The 22040-nt window shown below is 41.6% G+C and overlaps 1 protein-coding gene across 1 annotated transcript in view; it reads left to right on the top strand.

The window, feature by feature from the left end:
* LOC144936855 (teneurin-3-like) overlaps positions 1–22040 on the top strand; it is a 473986-nt gene that overhangs the window by 148572 nt on the left and 303374 nt on the right. Inside the window, exon 3 of the mRNA XM_078864031.1 lies at positions 10253–10375. Within this exon, the coding sequence (XP_078720157.1) occupies positions 10253–10375 (123 nt within the window). The remainder of the gene's footprint in view (positions 1–10252; positions 10376–22040) is intronic.

The raw sequence follows: 22040 nt of genomic DNA on the forward strand, positions 1-22040 counted from the left end.
TTTGTAGAAAGTTGGATAAACATCTGCCTACTAGTGTAATTGGAAGAGTTTCTTCAAGGAAATGTATGTGACCAGCAATCCCTTCGCCAAAGTCTATTAGAGCAACCACATATAATAAAAACAAATTATTTTGACAAATATTCATTTGTATTCATCATAAATTTACACAAGTAGGTTTACAGTGACTGCAGGTTATATGCAGACTGTCTCTCTTGTGGTATATATTCCTGATTTATGCAGCAGCTGCAGTGACAACTCTATATACAAGTAATATATTTTGTATAAACATCTCTTCGTGACCACCAATTTACAATTCCATTAAACCGAGTCATCCAGGGAATACAAAAAAATCACCAAAATACAAATGCGATTTATTTTTTTAATGGACTGAACTATTTCAATTCCTTCGGTGTATTAAATAATAGACAATAATAATTTACGTTCCTTGGCCAACCCACTGCTGGATCAACGCCTCCCCCCACACTGGAGTTGGTGATGAGGGTTTGTTTGACAACGGCCAGTGCAGGTGAGTGCAGAATAGAGCTTCGTTGGACGAATCTGGATATCACCCACCGCTGATTGAAGCTCCCAGCATGTGGAGCAAAACGTCGGACATCACGGCAAACAACACGCGGTTACAACCCCGAACGCTCGTCAGAGACCTAAGCATACCAATGCAGGTGTGGTTTATGCATGCACGCACTTGAATTTGGCAAACTGTTAATCAGAATAATGGCCTATAAAGCTTTCACCTTAAATCACCTCGGTGTATCAGCGCTCTCTCTCTCTCTCCTGGTTCTCTTTGGAGACGAAAAGAATGTCAAACAAATTGCTTCTCAAATATAAAATCTTCCACGAGGAAGTGTCTGCTGATCACATTCTGGCTCTTGAATGTAGATTTGAAATTATTGCATTATAATCAATTTGGCCTTTTCTGATATACGCTTGTAACATTTATCTGTATTGTAAGCTCAATATTGAAGATTTTTTTATTGCTGCCATTTCAGTCGTGCACAGAATAATGGAATGTATGAATGAAATGCTATTTTATCAATTCCACACCACAAAAGATTTTTCAAAAGTTATCACTTTTAATTTTAGTTATTATTTGTTCGACAACTTGGTATCACTGACGACACTTGGACCGATTAACCTCTGTTCGTGATTTTCTTCTCTCATTTTTTGTGGCTGTGGCTCAATCTCATTCGCTCTCCTGAGAATTTTTTTTTTAAGATGACAAAGGGGGTCACTGACATCATCTCAATTTAAAAAAAAAATGTAATGCTGCTCTAGGATTTATTTAATCATGACAACTGCCAAACCTTCCTCATTTAAAACTGGGTGATGATACAAAATACATTTTGAACACCTTAAGGAGCTCGGGAAATAGAGAGGTGCCGACTGTATGAGGATCCACTGCATGGTTAACCTGGGCCATATGAACAATAAAATAAACTACTGAATAGATCTTTGGTCGATCAGCCCAAATTTGATCTTAGAATGTGTGCATTGTTCATTTCAACATATCATTATCATCATTCTCATCTTCACCAGCCATGGTCAGTCCGCTGCTGGATGAAGGCCTCCCCGGGCAACTGCTCTCTCTCTCTCGTGACCATGCATGCAAGGTAACACTTTCACCTGTGACCAAATCGACATTCCAAGGGGCCCTACTTTTGTCCTGAACATTTAAATACATTGGATTTATTTTTTTGGTTTTCAAACATTCTTTAAAAAAAAAACTCGTTGAAGCAACAGCTTCAACAGATGAGAATGCCAGCATATGACTGCAGAATGCTGCATTTAATTTGCATGGACTGCGTGGGGAAATGTGTGAATTTGAAATTCTGTTGTGAATAAACACCTTTGCCAGTGATAATTGCCATTTATGAGCATGCATGGCAGCAGTCTGCTAGGTTGACTCTCTTGACATGGTATCACAACATCGCTAAGGTCATGGGGGCAGTATGTGTTTCATTAAGCTATATGTACAAATACATCATCAGTCGTCTCCTGCCCAATGCGGGACGAAGACCTCAAGTCTTCAACATCCTCGCAGCAGCGGATTTTGGCTAACCATCGAATAAAAACGGCCACCGCATCGCGCGCTTTCAGATGTGCATCTGCGGCCGTCTGGAACGCTCTTCCTTCCAATATTAGGAAGCTACTGGGCGCTACGCACTTTTACATTTAGTTTGAAAACTAATTTCTATTGAACTGCTTTTTGTGTTCAGTTTGTTGTCCTTCCCCCGCACCTCCGTTTCGCACGGTTGGCTACTTGCAATGCGAAATAAGTTCAATACACTTTCATCCCTCCCGTGCCCTGTGATTCCACGATCTATCTCGCTTCTGCGCTCCGGTTTGCTCCCCTCGCTCCTCCGCTGCCGTTGTCCTCTCTCCGGCGTCCTCACCCCTTTGGCTGCCATTCAATCGTCAGTTTCGTCCACCGGCTATCAGCCCGACTCACGATGCATTCTGCCCAGGCCCATTTTCATTTGACTATGATGGCATTCGTTTTAGTTTGTCCCATCGCTTTTTTTCAGCTTTTCTTCGACATTCGTCGTCATATTCCATGTTTTCTATTCATACGTCAAGGCAGGCAATGGTGGAGACAGGATTTTCAAGTGGTGGGGGGGGGGCAACCCCTCCAGCAATGAAAAATGATAGGAGTTGTTAGTAAGTAAGGACTTGTCTCTTGCTATTTATTCGATGTGTGCGCAGCCATCGATCGAGGATCGAATTCGAATCGTGTGTGATCGGTATCGCGCTCGCTGAAGGTGTTTGCCTTCAGGGAAGTCGTGGATTGTATACGCAACTGCGCACAATTCTGAGTCACTTATAACTGCTTTGCCGTTACTTATTGCCAATTATGGACTCAGACTATTGTCCTATCATCTCATAGAGTCCCGGGCACGTAATAATATGCTACACAGTGGCAGTGGGGGGTCGCAAAATGCCGATTTATTACTAATAATCCCTAATGATCCAATCGAAATTAGGGATTTCGATCGGATTATTGGGGGGTGGGGGGCACGTGCCTTACCCCACCCCACCCCCACTGTTTCTTTACGTATATACAGTAGGTACGTTTTTTATTCTAAATTCAAATGTCATTTAACAAAAGCAATCCCTCCTGCTCTTGCTCATCTGTTTATTGAATTACATTATTTTATCCCGTTGTATATTATATGTAATTTATATCACATGATAACAATACATATATGTTACTTTGGGTTTATTTAAGTCATGGATTTAATTATCCTTTGATAAAAATCTAAAATAATCTGCATCCATAAAACGTTTTTTTGGGATCGCGTAAATATAAATATGTAGTTTATTATGTGATGTAACTAAAAAAGTAAACATTTATTACGGATAAAATTGGTGTCGAATACCTACGTGTTAAACTAATCTACATCCCTCTGCAAAGCCTCTGTACAGCACTTTCCATGTAAGTCATGGGTGTAGAGTGACCATATTTCACCACACTGGTCAGCTGGGAGTCCAGGATTGCTTCTGATATCACTCTCCACTGATATTAACCATGGCCAAGAATCGAACTTAAGTTGCTGAGTTCATAGTGCAGTGCGCTAACAACTGCTCTCCTGCTCCACGCGGTTTTTTTCTTTCCAAAACCGCTCTCATCGTCTGGAACGAATTTGCCTAAGTTGTCCACAATTCGAACATTCCCACGTCATTTAAGATTAAAAATTTGGTTCTCTTCTACAGTGCGTCGGACCTCACTTTTCCTGCATACGCAAGCTACATCTCAGCATTCTGTTGCAGCTGTGTTGTAGTGGAAGTGTCAGCGATTAATAACGCAAAGACTACATAAAATAAGGCTATTCTATGTCCTACTTATCGTCACACGAGAGTCTAAGCACTTTGGACGTTTCACTGGTCAGTCTCAGCGGCAACTAGAAGCAATTGACTTCCAGAAAAAAAAAAACTTTTCACTTTATTTTACAAATGAACGATGAGAAAATAAATAAGTACACGCTCTGTCTTGCTGTCAGAAAGCAATATACGTTAATATAATGTATCCACTTGTGTAAAAGATTTGAATCTGCTCTGTGTCAAGTGCGCTTGAGCCTGCTATTTAAAGGGTTAATGTCACAGGCTTGTTTTCCCATTAATTTTTCATTTTTCAAGCGGACTGTTACTAAGCTGGTTCCGATGTTAAGGGCCAATTAAACTGAATGCAGAGCATTTATATTGGGCACTGTGTGCCGTGCACTTAACGCAGAGTGATTGGACAAAATGCACGCTTTAAATGGAGTGAATTTTCCTCTGCGAGAAGCAATCCTTGAGCACTATCATTCAGAGCAGACCGAGGGGAGTGCAGTGGCAATAGAGAACCTGTGCACAAGGTGTTAATTAAGACAGAATATTTGCATGAAGCTCCCCCATCAGGATTATTCATTTTGATGTAAATTTACTCAATTTTCCTCAGATGTCTTTTTTTGTGTAGTCTGGAGCAGACTGTTTGAATGTTTCTGGAAACTGATTTATCATCCTTTATTACAGAAATGATCCTGATGTTAGGAAAAATACATTGTGAATAGGGCCTGTAATGATTTGACTACTTTGTGGGGAAGTCAACAGTGGGTTTTCCTCCAGAGAGACTCGCCACCAACAGTGGAATGGGGAATCTTCACCACCGACTCAGGGATGTGAATGTGAAATGAGAACGCCTCAGTGCTCACATGACACGCTTTGACTCGACTTTGTAATGATTTGCCTCACTTGCGATTTGATGAATTGTCACAATTCTCGGTCACGATTCAATAATTTATTATTTTTAAAAAAACATTGAGTTGAATATGGAATCTCTAGTGGCTACATGGAACACACAAATCCCATTACATCCAAGATAAACAAATACAAAAAAATCATTGATTCTCTTACTTGCACGATTCAATGGGTTTAGTGATTGTGAAAATCTATTTCAGCCGATGAATCCATGGCATCCTTACAGCCCCTAAATGTGAAGCTTGACATGATGGCAGTGCAGGGGGGAACTTCTGATGGAATGGTACTTTGCTAAATAAAATGATAAAAGATGGACGAGTTATAGGCAATACATTTCTCTGTGAAAAATTACCCACCCCCCCCTAAAAACTAAAAAAGTGGACAATTTCTTTTTTAATCACCCATGTTGACAGGAGAAGGAACAAGTTGCATTAGCATACTTACCCTTGGATTGTTACCGTACACCACACAATGTTCAACGTGGAGGCTTTTTTCCCCACTTGCGTGCAGCTTCTTTGAGCCACGCGTCTCCACGTGTTGCTCTCATTTTACGCAGTAGGTGACGATGGTTGTTCACCTCGGGGTCCATTTTTATTAACTTACAAATGTTCCATTTAATTTGACAATGAGCAATATGAACATAGAAGAGGGAAACAACACATGCAAATGTTGTTTTCATTACATGCTATATTTTGCGTCTCGAAAATCTACACTAATAATTATTAAAGCATAAAAAAGGAAATTGCTTAGTGTTCTGTATGTAAATACGTGTTAAAGCATGTCAGCAGCTATATTACACCAGTATCTTTTAATATATAGATAATTGCTATCAGAGATCAATATAAAACGGCTTTCGCTGATTAAAAATTGTGCACGAGCTGTTGCAAAGGGATTAATGACCCCCTGCATTAAAATTAAAGTAAAAACAATTTGAAGGGTGAGGTAATGTCACCACTACCTGCCAGATATTTCAGAATCCTGACAAAAGCCATCACACTCCGCGAGACTTGTTCTTCTGCAACATTGAACTTTTTTTCTTTTTTCTCAAATTGGGTTCGTCTTGCTGTAGGTGATTAATTATACCCCACCGTATTTACCTTTCACTGCGTCGGATTGAGAGTTGCAGTGGCGGGAACAGTAATCTGGGTTTAATTCCCAGTTCCAACACATACGTTTCCAACAGTTTAATTGGATTCTAATTGCTTTCTTTATGCAACAGCCTTAAGCCAATTGCATACAGGGTATCATAACAGACCTCCGTTCAATTTATGCATTCATTTAAGAAATGAAATTACAGTTACATCGTAAGGATGTTCAACATAAAATGCATGTAATTTGCATGCTCAATTTAAAACAAAATACACACCATTGTAAATGTTTTACTCTCGTTGGATTGATGGGGATGATTATGTTTGAAGACCAGTAAATGAGCTTTTGCCAAAACACTGGCCTACCCTGTATTTTTTCTTCTAGTACAGGGCAGCAGAGGTGGGACAAAGTCATTGTTATGCAAGTCCAAGTCGAGTCGCAAGTCATCAAATTCATGACTCGAGTCTGACTCGAGTCCAAGTCACATGACTCGAGTCCACATCTCATAGGTGGGACAAAGTCATTGTTATGCAAGTCCAAGTCGAGTCGCAAGTCATCAAATTCATGACTCGAGTCTGACTCGAGTCCAAGTCACATGACTCGAGTCCACACCTCTGCAGGGCAGTCTTAATTACGATTGCATTGAGGTGTTTTGACCAGGCTTGTACACATTCACAACGATATCCCTCTTGTTATACTTCAGCTTTCGCTCGTAACTTTTGCAGGATAACTTGTTTTATAGTTTTTAGCAATGTTGTTCATGAAGTTTTGCGACAATTTCATGGGAACTGAGGCCTCGGTTATTCCCTCCTCTCATGGAAGTGCGTGCACGTGTGTAAGATGTGTGCATAGTTGCTTTTCCTAGGATAATTCAATAAGGATTGAGGCGCCATAAGGATGAACGGCATTATAAAAAAAAACGGTTGTAGAAGGCCATGAATTTTTATAACCGCATAAAAAAAAACTTATATCAATATAATTCGAATCTAAAATATGATATCGTAGAGAGTATTTTTCCCGGAAATTTAATGAGTTTTATGAATGCATTCACTACAACATAAATATGAAACATAACTAATGTAAATCTAACCCCCGCTCCCCCAACCAAAATTATATACTGCACAGCCTAAGTGTGTTGGATCTTATTCCCCTGGTACATCAATATAGCACAGATCACCTCTGCAGAGTTGCTGGAGGGGACTCAGCCCCCCTCCCTCCGTGCTGAATGCCTCGGCACCCCCATTAAATTCCCATCCTCGGGTAAAGCTATTGGTGGAGCGACATTGAGCAACACGAGTGGTGACAATTACGTAGTGGGCGTTGCAGCCTTTAAAAAAAAAAAATCTAAATTCTGTTTCTGAAATGCATAGGGGTTGAGAATGTACGATAGACAAAAGGCAGACGATGAGGCAAGATGTTATTTCCCTCGCCTGGCATGCAGGGAGTTTTCGAGGGTTCGTTCCAGACCCTGGTGATGCCTGTATATCTGGAATTTGCGTGTTTTCCCCGTTTTCCTCTGGATATGCCCTCCACGTTTTAAAAAGTGCATTTAGAATATTTGTCAACTATACTTTACCACATATGATAAGCCAAGTGGCCACATTTGAGATATTAGAGTTAATAGCTCCGTGCACTTTATCTGGTAAATAAAATAGTTTAGTAAAAAAGTTATTTAGCAGTTAACATTTCTTTAAAGTTAGTTTAAGATTAACTGTATCTACATCACTCTCTGATCTGCATATCTCATCTCTTATTTCACTCCGTCTCTTGCCTATATCTCTTTAGTGCGTCTCACGATGAGTAAATAATTTGAAAGGGGCCCCCCTAAAGTAATTTCTGCTTAGGGCCCCCATTGGGCCTGCTCCACCACTGACTGGCAACCCTACCCTGGGTGTAAACATTTAGCATTTGGTGCGTGAGTGCAAGAGTGCCCGTTACGCTGCGGGGTCGCCCCACCGTTACATTTATGGCACATGTAAATACACTTTCAAGCTTACCAAACGTTTTGGGGTTGCCTGCCTTGTTTAAGATGGACCTGTAAAGAATGGCCGAACCTCCACTGTAATATATATGGGACATTCGTACCAGTACAGTTGTCCAATATCTGTCCGGTTAATACACAAACATATATACTGCAATGCATAATCTACGCATGATCAAAGTTGCAAGATGTATGTATCGTTTATGTCTATATATGCAATGCTCACGTACATTTGTGTTTGTCATGCATAAAAGGGGAAAACTTTAAATTAGCTAATTGGTCTCATAAATTTGGAGAAAGAATACGGTAATGTGCTTGACTCGTAGATAAGTGTATTATAATGAAGCTATACGGAGTCAATCATAGCCTCTGAATGAAGGCCATTATGATCGTTACGTGTAATTGTCTTAATGAAGATTTAAAACATTATTGATTTATATAAAAAATATAGTAATGAAATTTTTACGTTACAAATATGCGGTATAAACGGAGATGAATATGTCTAGAATTTTATGAACTTTCCGAAAATGTTAAATGTCACCAGGGAAAGCGACATTTTAAGAGCATTATCATGGCATGCTCACCTTGTTTGCAAAATGATTTCCTCCCAAATATAAATTCATCGCATATTTTGTTACAATGGGGCGTGAATGCGAGGCAAAATTATACACAACAGTAGTAAGGCACTGACATTCACCTAGGAGATGGAAAAAATTGCTTGTGTGCTGGTGCTGAGAGGTGGCATTAACTTAGGGAGGCATTCATCAAGCAGTGGTTAGACCCCTGGCTGATGATGGTGATGATGGTGGAGGTTTGGGGAGGCCTTCATGCAGCAGGCCATGGCTAACGACGATGATGACAACGACAATGATAAGACACCATGATTGGTGACGTTGAGTTGCGTACATAACAACCTCGCAGGCGTAGTATTTTAAATTATATATGTTTCGTGGAAAGTGCCATTGTGTACCTGCGTTAATGCCAATGAATTGTCTCAATGCATACAAAATTTCACATGACGTAACACGAAATATTTTGTATTTTCATTGGTAATATATTTACGGGCATAAATGTTTAGCACAACAAAGCTTACACACGCAAAAAAGTAATGTGCGTCTGTTGGCTATTTAAGCACGTGTTGGGATTAGGTAATGATGAATCAATCCATTTTCGGAGGAGTTAATCTCGATGCCTGATCCGCACATACAGATGTTCCTGAATAAATAATTCGCCATGTGGCGTGATGTTATATCTGTTCCTAATGTTTTCTAATAAATGTAGGCAGGCGGATAATGAAAAAAAGAATATTCAATTGAAGTGCAAACTTCTGTTTTGGTATGTAAATTTGTAAGTTTGACATTATAATAATGTCTTAACATAATTATTGTTTTGTAGATAAACGAGATGTGCTTTAATATTGGATAAAACTTTTATTTTAACATGCCTAAGACAATCGTAATAGAAATATTTAATAATTATTGTGCTATTTGCTGCATGCAGTTTAAATGGATATTTTATTTTTCTTCTCATTTAATCTTCTACATTAAAGGCATCCGTTTGGATTTGCAGCTTTATTGGCAATGTTGAAGGAGTCCAGCGTTCAAAGATAAAATTATTCAATAACGAATGCATGCAAAAAAGAAAATCAATTATGCCTTTTTATCCATTAATTACTTATTTATGCACCGGCCATTTAAGTTATTTCGTTTTAGGTTTTAGCCAATAAAGCATACGTAGAAAATGTTTTATTATGAAGACCGAGCAAACATTTTAATTTTTTTTTAGTTGCTGATATATATTTGAGGCAAGCATCGAAGTAAAAACGAAGCCAAACACAACGAGACGATGTGCAACCGTGCACGACATCTCGCACGCGAGTCTAACAATCGCTCGCTCGCAAGCGGACCTGCAATCGGCCTCGATCCCAACATGCCCTTTTCACGTGACCTTAGCTGCGCGGGTACTTCCTCGTCGACCCCGAAACGAGCCCCTTTGGCGGTGACCATTAATGTGCGAAGTAAACGGACAGAACTTTCCAAGACGGCGTCGTTCCTCTTCATCACTTCCACCCCATTTGCAGAGGGAGCTGCCACCGAAACGTCGATTCCCCCACCGTGTGTCTCCACGTGGCTTTCACTGGGCAGCTTTCGGTTGACCACCCACGCTGGGGCCAGTCAATCGCCGATGCCCCCTGCTCTCCGTGGCGAGTGGTGTGCCCGCGAGTGCTGTCGGAGCGTTGCAGCCAAACCGCGGACATTTTTTCAGAGCTTTCTTTTGGTGACGTGTCTCATCCTGAATGTTGATAGATGCCGAGTGTGTGATGCAGCCTGCAGGGGAGTGGGTTGTGGGGTTGAGCCCGTGGTGAGACCACAAAGCACACGGAGGTGACCGATGGAGAAGCGTCAATGCTCGCGGCCCTCTTGTTCTCAGATCGCCTGGCGAGGCTTTGGGGCAGGGAGGTGACGGGTGGAAACTCCTGCGTTTCCAGCCGAGCCAACTCGGTCCTCACTCTCACCGACACGGAACACGACAACAAGTCCGACAACGAGACGGGTACTCCTGCATTCACGCACCGAAGCCTAAATGTTTGCACCCAGGGCAGGGTTGCCAAGTCAGTGATGGAGCAGCCCCAACGGGAAAACATATTTTTGGGGGCCCCCTCTTTGAATTCATAAATCTCCGAGTGAGATGACAAATGAGATATCGGCAAGAGATAGAAATGTAGCGAAATGAGAGCAGAGAGATCCAGATCAGACATTGATGCAAGACAATGGACAAGGATGGAGTTCAATGAGCGAACAGAGAAACAAGATGGAGATGAGAGAGTTGAATTAGCTTTATACGTGTTAATTCGCTGTTGATGTGCATTAGGGTTTGAATGAAAGCTAATATTTGCTTTGCCCCAATTATTTTAATGAAGATTAGAACCACCCCATGTTGCCACCGCCGAGGTACGAAAAAAAATCTCGGCATGTGATGGAAATGAGATATCTCACAATGCCAGAAGACGGGAGGGGCTACATGTAGGACACAACGTCTTGGAGTGCCGCATTATTACACAACTGACAAAAAAGCGGGGACTTTTAATGTCCCCGGGAAGACTTATGGATCCCACGACAGCCATCTCGCAAAGAGCATGTCCTGGGAAAAAGCAGCACCAAGTGGCAACTCTAACTCAACGGCAGATTGGACAGTGGCCAAGCTGGGTATGACGACATTGGCATTAGATCACCATGACCTCTTGAACTCAAACGATATGGGATGAGGCTGAGCGGCATGTAGGAATGTTGTAACGTCAGCAGTCGACCGATGTGGTTACTCGATACCATAAGCTGATGCGAAAAAGAGAATGGGGGATGGTGACAACGTCATGATTTGATTTCAACGACAAAACATGAATCTTGTTCCTCTTGTCTTTGTGCTCGTATCGTGGTTGTGCATTGTTTGTTGTTATTACTTGCTCACCCGCCTTCGACTGGACATCTGCGAAAAAGAGCTTTATTGCTCATCGGATTCCTCCAGTATAAATAAAGATTCTGATTCTAACTGATGATACTATTGTGAGCATCGTTGCGAAGTGTACCAAATGCATTTTGTCAAGATGGTCTGCAGCAGGCAATTCTATACATGCGGATGTTGTGTATGTATAATAATTAATCTGCATATATATATACATCTGCTTGGTTTAATGTGATATACTAAATAGGTCCGCATTCTAGTATTGTATTTAAGACCTTCCAATCGTCTTCACACGTACAGGGCACACATTCACATCTATGAAATATTAGATATATATAAATAAATGTTATTAACATGTTGGGCCCTGTGTTACAATCCACTGCTGGACCAATGCCTCTCTCCATGCCGTGTCAGTTATAGAAATTGTTTTGCCATACTTCACCATGCGGGTCAGCGTGGGTTTATTAAGAGTAAAGTGCCTTGGACCAGTTCAGATATCACCCCTAACTGATGTTCACTTATATCGTGACCCTGAATCAAGGCAATACATTGCATCAAAAAGGGGGGTAAATCATGAGGTGCCTAGTGGCTTGCTAAAGAATTCGGCTTCATTGTTAGGTTGAGGTCAGAGCACGCATTCACACATAGAGAGGCATGCACACAAACACGTGTTTGCGCATACACGTGTTTGTCCCAAGCTATTCTTAAGGCACAAACGGCCAAGTCGATTTCTCCCCTCTTCTGTATTGTTTGTCAGGAATAAATGGGATGCTGGTTTCCGATTGATTTGTATTAGCAGTATCCTCGTGTAATATAATTAAAATGATAATAATTCATAGCCCTTTGTCAATCCATTGCTGGATGAAGGCCGCCCCACGCCATCATGGTGGTTGATGGATCATGGCAGTTGATGGATCATACTTGTCCAGGCAGGGCAGTGCTGGTCGGTAATGGTGGGGGGGGGGCAGAATTGGTTCAGATATCACTTGCCACTGATGTTTGCCGTCGCTGGGAATCACATTCCGGTCGCTGGGTTGATAGCGCAGTCTGCTAACCACTGTGCAAGGATCAGATTGTCGCAGGGGCTTAAGGTGCTGCAGATTGAGGCCTCATATGCAGAGGTGCCCCAAAAACTGCATAACCCACGTGTCATGTTTGAAATGCAATACTGGAGCACTCTGATTAATTCTCTCGGTAATTTGGTAATGAAATCGATAATGTCACTACGTGTACTACTCCCAGTTACGTGCCGAAATGAAAATAGTTTTGTTCTTTTAAACTTGTACGCAGCTTTACAATTCGTATCATGGTTGTTTTCTGTCCGTAGATAGGTCCGAGGCACAATAATCTCCGTGTTGCTCTGTCTTCCGCTGCTCTCTTCCACTGCCCGTTGGACATCTTCTCTTGTGGAACACCATCTAGCGTCACGGTTCTTTTCCTGCCCCTTGGGTTTTCCCCCAAAGCATCTTCCCCCGGTCACCACCTTCAGTAATCCGTTCCCCCTCCTCACCACCACCACGTGCACAATCACCTCCTTCGGCAATCCATTCCCCATCACCACCACCACGTGCACAATCACCTCCTTTCGCAATCCGTTACAACCTCACCGCCACCACGAGCCCCAAACCAGATGTCCCCCCTCTTCTTCGTTGATCTAACGAGGTTCACGTTGTTCTCCGACCTGACGCAGCACCTCTCCGCTTGTTTGTTTTTTGATTGTTGGTTTCTGCCCATATTAAATGCGATATGCAATACGTATATCACATTTAACAACAATAACAACAACAAAAACACAACCGAATCTGAAATAACCAGAGGTAAAACGAGAACGGAGTGTTCGACATCGGGCGCGAGCAGTGGCAACACAGGTAAAGGGAGGCAATTGAATGGGCAAAGATTCTCCACCCTCGTCCTCACAGCTCCGAAAGGCCCCAGGGCACCCCCCCCCCCATCCAACTTAAACCAATCCTGCCATTGTGCCACTACTCCCTAACATTGCCAGAGTCGTGCTCTCTTGAGCAAGTGTAGCCGAAACTCGCGCGCGTAATGTGCAGAGAACCATAGGGGTTTACAGTGACTCTTTTTTTGTTTGGAGATGTAGTGCCTTCGGGTGGGATAAGGATTGTTCATTGCCATAGGGAAGTACATCCCTCGGGGAAAACAAATATTCTTCTTAAATAATTTAATAACCGCAAGTTATGGACCAATATACATGGTAAATTCAGAGAAAACGTAGACTATCACATCCACTGCAAGTGGAGGATTCCAGAGAAAGAATGCTCCATGTTTGCACATAAATCAAAATACCCATTAGTGGGCCGCTTTTCATAATAAACGGAACGCAGACGGAGAGCTCTAACCCATTCGCTCACCGTTTCCGAACATCACGGGGCTACGCTAAATGGTGGCATGGCCACATTGTAATTGTTCTTTTTTTCCTTGGTAAAGATTAGGAACGGGCCCGCGACGGAAACTAGGGTCAAGCCACACTGCATCCTGGGGGAAATTATTGGCGGCGGAGAGAAGAACAAAAAAAAACTTGCCTCCAAATGCCCTCTCTGGAGGAGCGTTTGCAACATCTCGATGCTTGGGCGTTCACTGACGTGTCGTGGCGGGGACTGCGCGTGTGTGAGAGGGTTAAATCAGATTGGATACTATTTAAATGTGGGTCCACCACGTTTATTGGTGTGCCGCTTGCGGGGGCCAGTAAGTGCTTTCATTGTGGTGCCTCTTACAATGCAGCTTGCCAAAGCTGTATGTCTGCATAAGGGTTAGCAGACACGGGAGGTATTATCAATGAGTATTATTGTGCACAACAATGAAAGAGCTTTTTTTTATTTTTTGAATACAGCTTTTAGAGATGTGTGCAGATTTTAATGTTAGCAAATATGCAAAAAATGTTAAACGCTCGCGAAGAACGTGGTCAAGAAAGGCAGAGGTTGTGGTAGTTCAATTATGCGTACTTAAAGCCTCTAATTTTTTTCTGCGTATTCTTATTTCCATGGGCATTCACGTTCGATTTTATACTGTAAATAGAGGCATTTTAACCTGAAAATGGTAAAGCCGCTAACAGCTGTCTGAGTAAATGAGTTTTTTAACCGTATTCAGAGAGAGGTTGTTTAAATGTGACGTAAGTTGTAATTACAGTAGTTGTAAACTTTTTATCTTAACGACGCAAATAATGGTGGCAGCTCTGGTTAGGCAAAATCACAAATGTTGCCCATAACAATAACAATCATAACACTTGCTCTGACCTCAACAAAAACGGTTGCTCAAACAACTAACCCTAACCGTAGCACCCTAACCTTCAAAGGGAGACTCAGAAATAGATTTACGTAGGCTTACAACGCCAACCACAAACCTCGAATTTAAATATTATCAAGTGATAACACAACTAATAATATATTCTTGGGGGGAAGGGGAGGGAGGGGGGGAAGAAATCCAGTGGTTAACGCACTGCACTGCAAACCTGGCAATCTTTAAATTGTTAAATTCTCAGCCATTGATAACACCAGTGAGAAACGATGAACTGATTCTGCCCTGGGGCCCCCTGCATCAACCGGCACTTTGACCGGCATGGTGAAGTATGGTCAAAACAACCCCCATGGCTGACATGGTGTGGGGTAGGCCTTAGCCCCGAAGTAGACTCTAAAATAATGTCAATTATTATTTTTAAATGTACATTAAATCTATATTTTTGTGTGTGACAACATAGCATCTATATATTTACTCTTGCAATGTATTTAAAAGACCAGCATATATGTGTTCTGTCTTTTTGTCAATGAAAATAATACCTTTATAGGTTTCAGTAACATATATATATAGATATAAAATGGCACAGATGCAAATAAAACATTGTATTATAAAAGAGGAATTTGTCTCGACTCAGATGCCCTTTGCGTTGTAGGGTCCTGGTCTAATGGTGCATGGCAGTGCTGGTCACGTGATACAAAAGGCAGGTCCAGTGAAATGATGTGCGTATTGTGCAGTGGAGGACAGGTCTCATTGTGCACGGTACAGTGACTGCGAATTGAAATTGGCTTATTCATTCGTGGGACATTTCTGTGTAAGTTCATTAGGAAATGCAGCAGTTGCAAAACTGCAGTGCGGGATATTACACACATTTTTTTTATTGTTGACCACAAGTCCATAAAATGTAGTTCAATTACAGTTAAAAGAGATCCAGTTGTATTTCGTTTCTTTTTCTGCCTCCGTGGAATGATGGATACAGCAGTAATGTTCCACGCCTTTGCGTCCATATTTGTAGTTATAAATTGTACTGAGTTCAATGATTTATCATGCAATGAACATTTTTGTCTTTGGCCAACAGCTGTAAACCACTCCCCCCACACACACACAATGTCTCAAGCTGATTTCATTTTGAATAACAAATGTGTGGTCATTTAGAGAATGGGAAAAATGTCACGGGCTCACAGCACGACTGACTTACTTTAAAGGTTACCTACGGAGACCATGATGCGTGCTGCTACACAGTGTGGTGAGATTGTTTAGACACTGGTGTGAGTTGGGTGGGAAACACGGATCAGTTATATAGCCATAGTTGCCGTTATATTCTTGGTTCTTTCGGTAAATACTCTTAGGTTTTTCGGTAAAGTCACGTAGATAAAAATAAAAATAAATAATAAATAATAAATAATAAAAATAATAGAAGAAATAATAGAAATAAAATTATAAATCGCGACGTTTCGGAGGCAACACAAGCTTCCGTCTTCAGGTGGAACCTTCACAGCACAATTGCTGTATCAAGTAAAGATTATTTCTTATATTGTGTTATTTATTTTTCGATTTAAAGCTTTCGTGACTGCAGGGATTCATCTTCTTGGTTCTTTCGGTAAAGTCACGTAGAAGGGAAGTAATAAAATAATAAAAATAAAACATAATAAAACAATTCTCACGACGTTTCGGCCACAACGCAAGTAGCCGTCCTCAGGCGAAGAGGACGGCTACTTGCGTTGTGGCCGAAACGTCGTGAGAATTGTTTTATTATGTTTTATTTTTATTATTTTATTACTTCCCTTCTACGTGACTTTACCGAAAGAACCAAGAAGATGTGTTATTTATGTTTTACCTACGTGACTTTACCGAAAAAACCTAAGAGTATGGATCCTTGCAGTCACGAAAGCTTCAAATCTTTCGGTAAAGTCACGTAGAAGGGAAATACTAAAATGATAAAAATACAAAACAATAAAATTCTCACGACGTTTCGACTGTAGTCGAAAATTCTCACGACTGCAGTCGAAACGTCGTGAGAATTTTATTGTTGTATATTTTTATTATTTTATTGTTTCCCTTCAACGTGACTTTACCGAAATAACCAAGAATATGAATCCCTACAGTCACGAAAGCTTTAAATCAAAATATAGTTGCCATAGTTTTTTTCCCCTTTTTTATGCAAGAAACTGTTTGAAAACGCCTGATGTGAAATAAAGTTGTGGTCATGAACACCGGCAACTTTTCACTCATCTCAGCCGACGTCATACTCAACATCTTAAAGAACTTGCTATATTTTTTTACGGGCTTCGTGTTATAACATTGCTGTTAACAATAATGGATTTACCAGAGCAACTCTAAAGATCAAAAGTGAAATTTTAGAGATAATTCGGCAATCACCGACAAGAGTTTAAGCTATGGTATGTTGATGCTATACAAGTTCTAAATTCGAATTTGTATCCCCAAATGAAAAAAAACTTCATTTTGAGATGATAATGTTTTTGTGTTCATTTCAGCAGGAAGGGCCCAATACGCCGATAGAGTCTACAGTATGTCGTGGTCATCCTGCGATGGTACAGATGTTGTACAGTACAAATCTTCACTACAATAATGGTTTCATCAGTCGCGATAAAAACAGTGTCGGTATATTCTTTACACGTTACAGGAATAGGGAACCAGTAGAAAACGTAAAAAAGGCCCCACGACTACATTATATTACGAATACAAATAAAGGGAGGGGAAAAAGTGTGATTTAACGGACCAATCTCAATCGGTAACTGGGGAAGCTTAAGTACAATCCACACCGATTTGGGCTCACGCTTCTCTGCCGATTATTGATTACAGCTACGTCTATGAAGGATCTACAGCCCTTGGTGATCCTGCTGCTGTACCCGCATGTGAACATTGTGCTGTGATACTACGGTCAGCGCAGTGTCGGGGTCTCTGGCCCCGGATACCTGGAACCCAGTTACAGGCAGCAGATGTTTGAGGTCTATCCTTGAGCCTGAGCCAGCTTTGCAACAGACTTAAAAGAGTGTTGTTCAAAAGGCCTTGCTACGTGTGATCAGTGTACATTCGTGACTGGACTCATAAGGGCGCAAGGTAACACGTGTTCAGACCGACCTACTTACTCACTCCCCCAATTTTATCAGAATATTTATTTATACTGGAGGAATCCGATGAGCTATGAAGCTCTTTTTCACAGATGTCCAGCAGGTTAAGTGTATATACACGTATATTTATATTTTTGGCGGTTTCCCCATATTGCACGTCTCCCTCTTCTTAAGCAGTGTTATGAGATGAAGTTGCATTTACACGCTATGCCAACCCGAACATGTCTTTACCTACATTGTAATTTCACCTGCAATGCAGCGATTCGTGTTTGCTATGATATTTTCAAAGACGATCAATGCATAAATGATATGCACTTTTATCAACAACTATATGACAATGGAGGCTCGTGATCAAAGCACTATGAATAGGAATGGTATTCAACACGCACACAATTATATTATATATTGTCATCCGACGGTAATGTCAGAAATGAATTTAATTATTTTGGAATGGTGCAGCCTAATGTCTGGTGTAACCTTTTCCCATGACACTTCTTGGTTGCATTGTGAACCCACATTCTGGCCCATTGGCCTGTAAAGCAATTCCAGGGTACAATGCCATCAGCCACGATTACCCCTGGAAACTTCAACTTAGATTGACGGAGATGGTCAGGCAATGTGTGTTGGAGATGGAGCGCACATGTGGTCAAATAACTGTGAAAGTCATTGCATCATTATGGCATTGCCCTTTGAGAATTGACCTTTTTACCTCTCTGCATGCAGACAGACAGACATACAAAGACACAAAAAAGAGACAAGGGTACAGACAGACATACAGACAACACACAGACAAACAAATCCAGAGACAGGCACGAGCAGAAAAAGGCAAACACGCAGACAGAAATAAACAAAGAGAAATACACAGATAGACAAACATACAGACCGACAAGGACACAGTGAGACAAATGCACAGACACACATGCAGATAAAAAAACACAGACAAACTCACAGACAAACTCACACACAGACAGACACATACGTACAGGCAGAGAAAAACACGAAGAAAAACAATCATTCATACAGACACACGTGTAGGCAGATAAGCGAATTAGACAAGCAACACCTAGACCGACAAACACACAAATAACACTCAGACACACACAGAGGAGACACAACGATTATTTTTCACCTGGCAATGTCTTCCCTGAAAGAGGCAGGGGGGGGGTAGGGTATGGCTCTGCATGCATTACATCCCACTGTCAATTTCGTCAAAAAGTGTGTTTGTGTGTTGAGCGTTATTGCCACAATGACCACTTCCCAGGCAGAAAAAGCACGCCTTACGTCTACTTGTTATTGCTTGTGATATGTGCAATTGTAAAAAAAAGAAAGAATACACATGATGCAATTTTACTCTTAATTTTGGAGCTTTCGTGACTGCAGGAATTACTCTTTTGTTCTTTCGGTAAAGTCACGTATAAAGATAAAATAAAAAATTAAATAATAGCATACGACGTTTCGATTGCAACACAAGCAATCATCATCAGGTATAATGAAAAAGCGACACAAAAACGTACATGATGATTGCTTGTGTTGCAATCGAAACGTCGTATGCTATTATGCAATTTTACTTTTTACCGGTGCTTCCCGACTGCAAAGTGCACGTGGAAAGAAAGAAGTTGGTTGCACCGTCTCCGTCTCACACCATTGGCGTGTTAGCACACAGCAGGCAACCGGCATTTTGAGCCGTAAGAACAAAGGCATAATCTCGAAGTTTTTCGAATTGACATTTGCGCCAATGGATGCATCCACTTGCTGTGGCGAAAATTGCGAGACTTATGGTGTCGTGTGAAAGGGCAGGTATGAAAGGCATCAGACTGGGCCAAACAGGAGTGATTCTTTTATAGGATGCAAGCGGCGCTCAAGCATTTTCGCGCTCAGCCCCCAGAGCGAGCGCGGCCTCACCTCTTTGGAGGCTGTCAGCATTGAGGTGCGAAATGAGCTCAGTTGCAACAAATTGGTAGGAGAGTGGATTGGAGCACAGATTCGTGGTGTGCAAGAAAAGAGGCAATTTAATTAACCTCTTTGCCAGTCCGAAGAGTACGCTGAGATAATTGCACCAAGATTCAAATTGGCAACTTGGCGATGTTTACAAAGGTTGTTTTGAGATGAGTAGATTTAAGCAACAACAAAAAATGCAACTCGTTTCTTTTGAGGTGGTTGTAATCACATTCATGTTTGAAAGTCGCCTACTAACGCGGGTAGGAAGTTATGCGCATGTCCATGGGCTTGCCGTTCTCAATGCATTCCTTCGCAGCCCCTCAACCTCCGTTGTCTGTTGTGACATTGAACACAAATGTAAGAGGATGCAACAAACGGGGCACAGTGCCCGACCCGTTGCGAAGTGGCAGACGGTGACATCGCAGAACGCAAGAGGTTAATGGCTTCCTGCGTTTCAAGGCCATTTTTGAAACATTTACACATCGCAGTGAGGTCCTTGGGCCTTGATCCAGAAATAAAATTATAGTATAATTGGAGAAAAATCTATGAATGTCAGAGGGGAAATTAACACCCATTTATAGATATGCCAGGCCGCAAAGAACATGGGGTGTGTTTTCCATTTGCTGTTAAATGGATGCCAATAAGCTATCCAAAACGATGCTTAAGAGACAGTCCAAGCACTGTTAGGGCAGATGCAGTGAGGCCGATTAAAGTTATATATAGCCAGACTGATAATATAGCACTCTTGGGTATTGCAGTAGTACAATATTCAACGTTTCCACACTCAGAGGCCCTGTTCATGGGCTGCAGAACATAACTCAGTTGGTGCAGTGGTTAGGGGGGCTGTGATCTACGTGGGCATGGCAAGTAAAAATACATGAAGTTAAAGGTGCAGCCCCGAAATAGTTCCCAACTGCCGGTAGAAGGGCATCCCTGTTTCACGCTCATCAGACGTTTTTCGGGAATAGATGGGAGTGACCACAATTTAACTCACTGCATGTGACTTGCCGATCATTTAATTAAACTGCTTCGTGGGTAGAGGTGGGAGCGTTTTGGAAATTGGCAGCATTGTTTCAACTGCTGTAAGTACATTTCAATTTAAAGCTTTCGTGACTGCAGGGATTTATCTTCTTGGTTCTTTCGGTAAAGTCACGTAGAAGGGAAGTAATAAAATAATAAAAGTAAAACATAATAAAATAATTCTCACGACGTTTCGACAGACCTGGTCTTCACCTGAGGACGGCTGCTTGTGTTGTGGCCGAAACGTCGTGAGAATTATTTTATTATGTTTTACTTTTATTATTTTATTACTTCCCTTCTACGTGACTTTACCGAAAGAACCAAGAAGATGCTGTAAGTACGTTCAACTTATTCTGCACCGGACGTAGCCAACCCGCGCTACTCGGAGATTCACCAGGAGATCGAGTGGCAGCCTCTGGTCCAATGTGTTAGCCGTTACACCACGACAGCGTCCCTGCCGCTGTAAGAATTGCATGTAAACAGCTCACAACTTCACATGACTCCACAGCCACTGGTGCAAGTGAGAGTGGAGAAATGGACTTGATTTCAAATGTTTGTGTCTTCGGCAGAATAATAATTCTGCGTCCATGTGTCGTTCAGATGTGTTTTTTTTTCTTTCTCTCGCTTGCAGCATTGAAGGCAACCGACAGTGGTTTGTCTATAGGTTCCCTTGTCTTCTTTGATATAAGCCACGAGAAATCTTCCATGACATTTTTTGTAATAGTAGTTTGATAATTTTGACAGCACACTAACTGTAGGCTAACCGCCATACAATACACGGAATCCATACTCTTTGGTTCTTTCGGTAAATCACGTAGGTATGAACCTACGTAGGAATCTTCCTCGGTAACTCTTAAAGGTCACGTAGGTATAAACCTACATAAACCTACATTCCATCTATAAGAAGCGACATCTCAGGTAATGGTTCCTTCTTCATCGCAGAAAGAATCGCAGAAAGAAAGAGAGGTCATTGGTCTCAATGGGTTCTCATTTTGTTATTAAATAATGCAATCTGTCTGTCTAAGTATGCATTTACAATCATACTGGACTCACGACTACAGTTTAATTTAATGTTGGCTGCCACGCGAAAAAGTAAAAAAAATGCCATCATGGAACACAACACAACCTGTGATTAATAGGTGTGAGGCAATTAACATTTCACACCTGTTAACCGTGGAGTGCATCAAGTTTTTTTGTAGAGGTATGTTTTCCGTGTACTCTCTCCCCAGAGCGTTGGCGAGCATGCAAATTCCTGTATTGTCTTCGATGGAAAGTGCACACACACATACACACACTCGGAGAGTTCTCACCTTTAAGAGTTACTGAGGAGGGAAAACAACACTAAGAAGGAGCAGGGGTCGTAGGGTAATGACGGGAGATGGTGTGTGCACGCACGTACGTATGTGCCTTCATAGGTGCTCGCAAACAGCACTTTCTCCTACAGTTTGTTCAGGCTA

The sequence above is a fragment of the Lampetra fluviatilis genome, chromosome 17 (genome assembly GCF_964198595.1).
Source record: "Lampetra fluviatilis chromosome 17, kcLamFluv1.1, whole genome shotgun sequence".
In the NCBI taxonomy this organism is placed as follows: Eukaryota; Metazoa; Chordata; class Hyperoartia; order Petromyzontiformes; family Petromyzontidae; genus Lampetra; species Lampetra fluviatilis.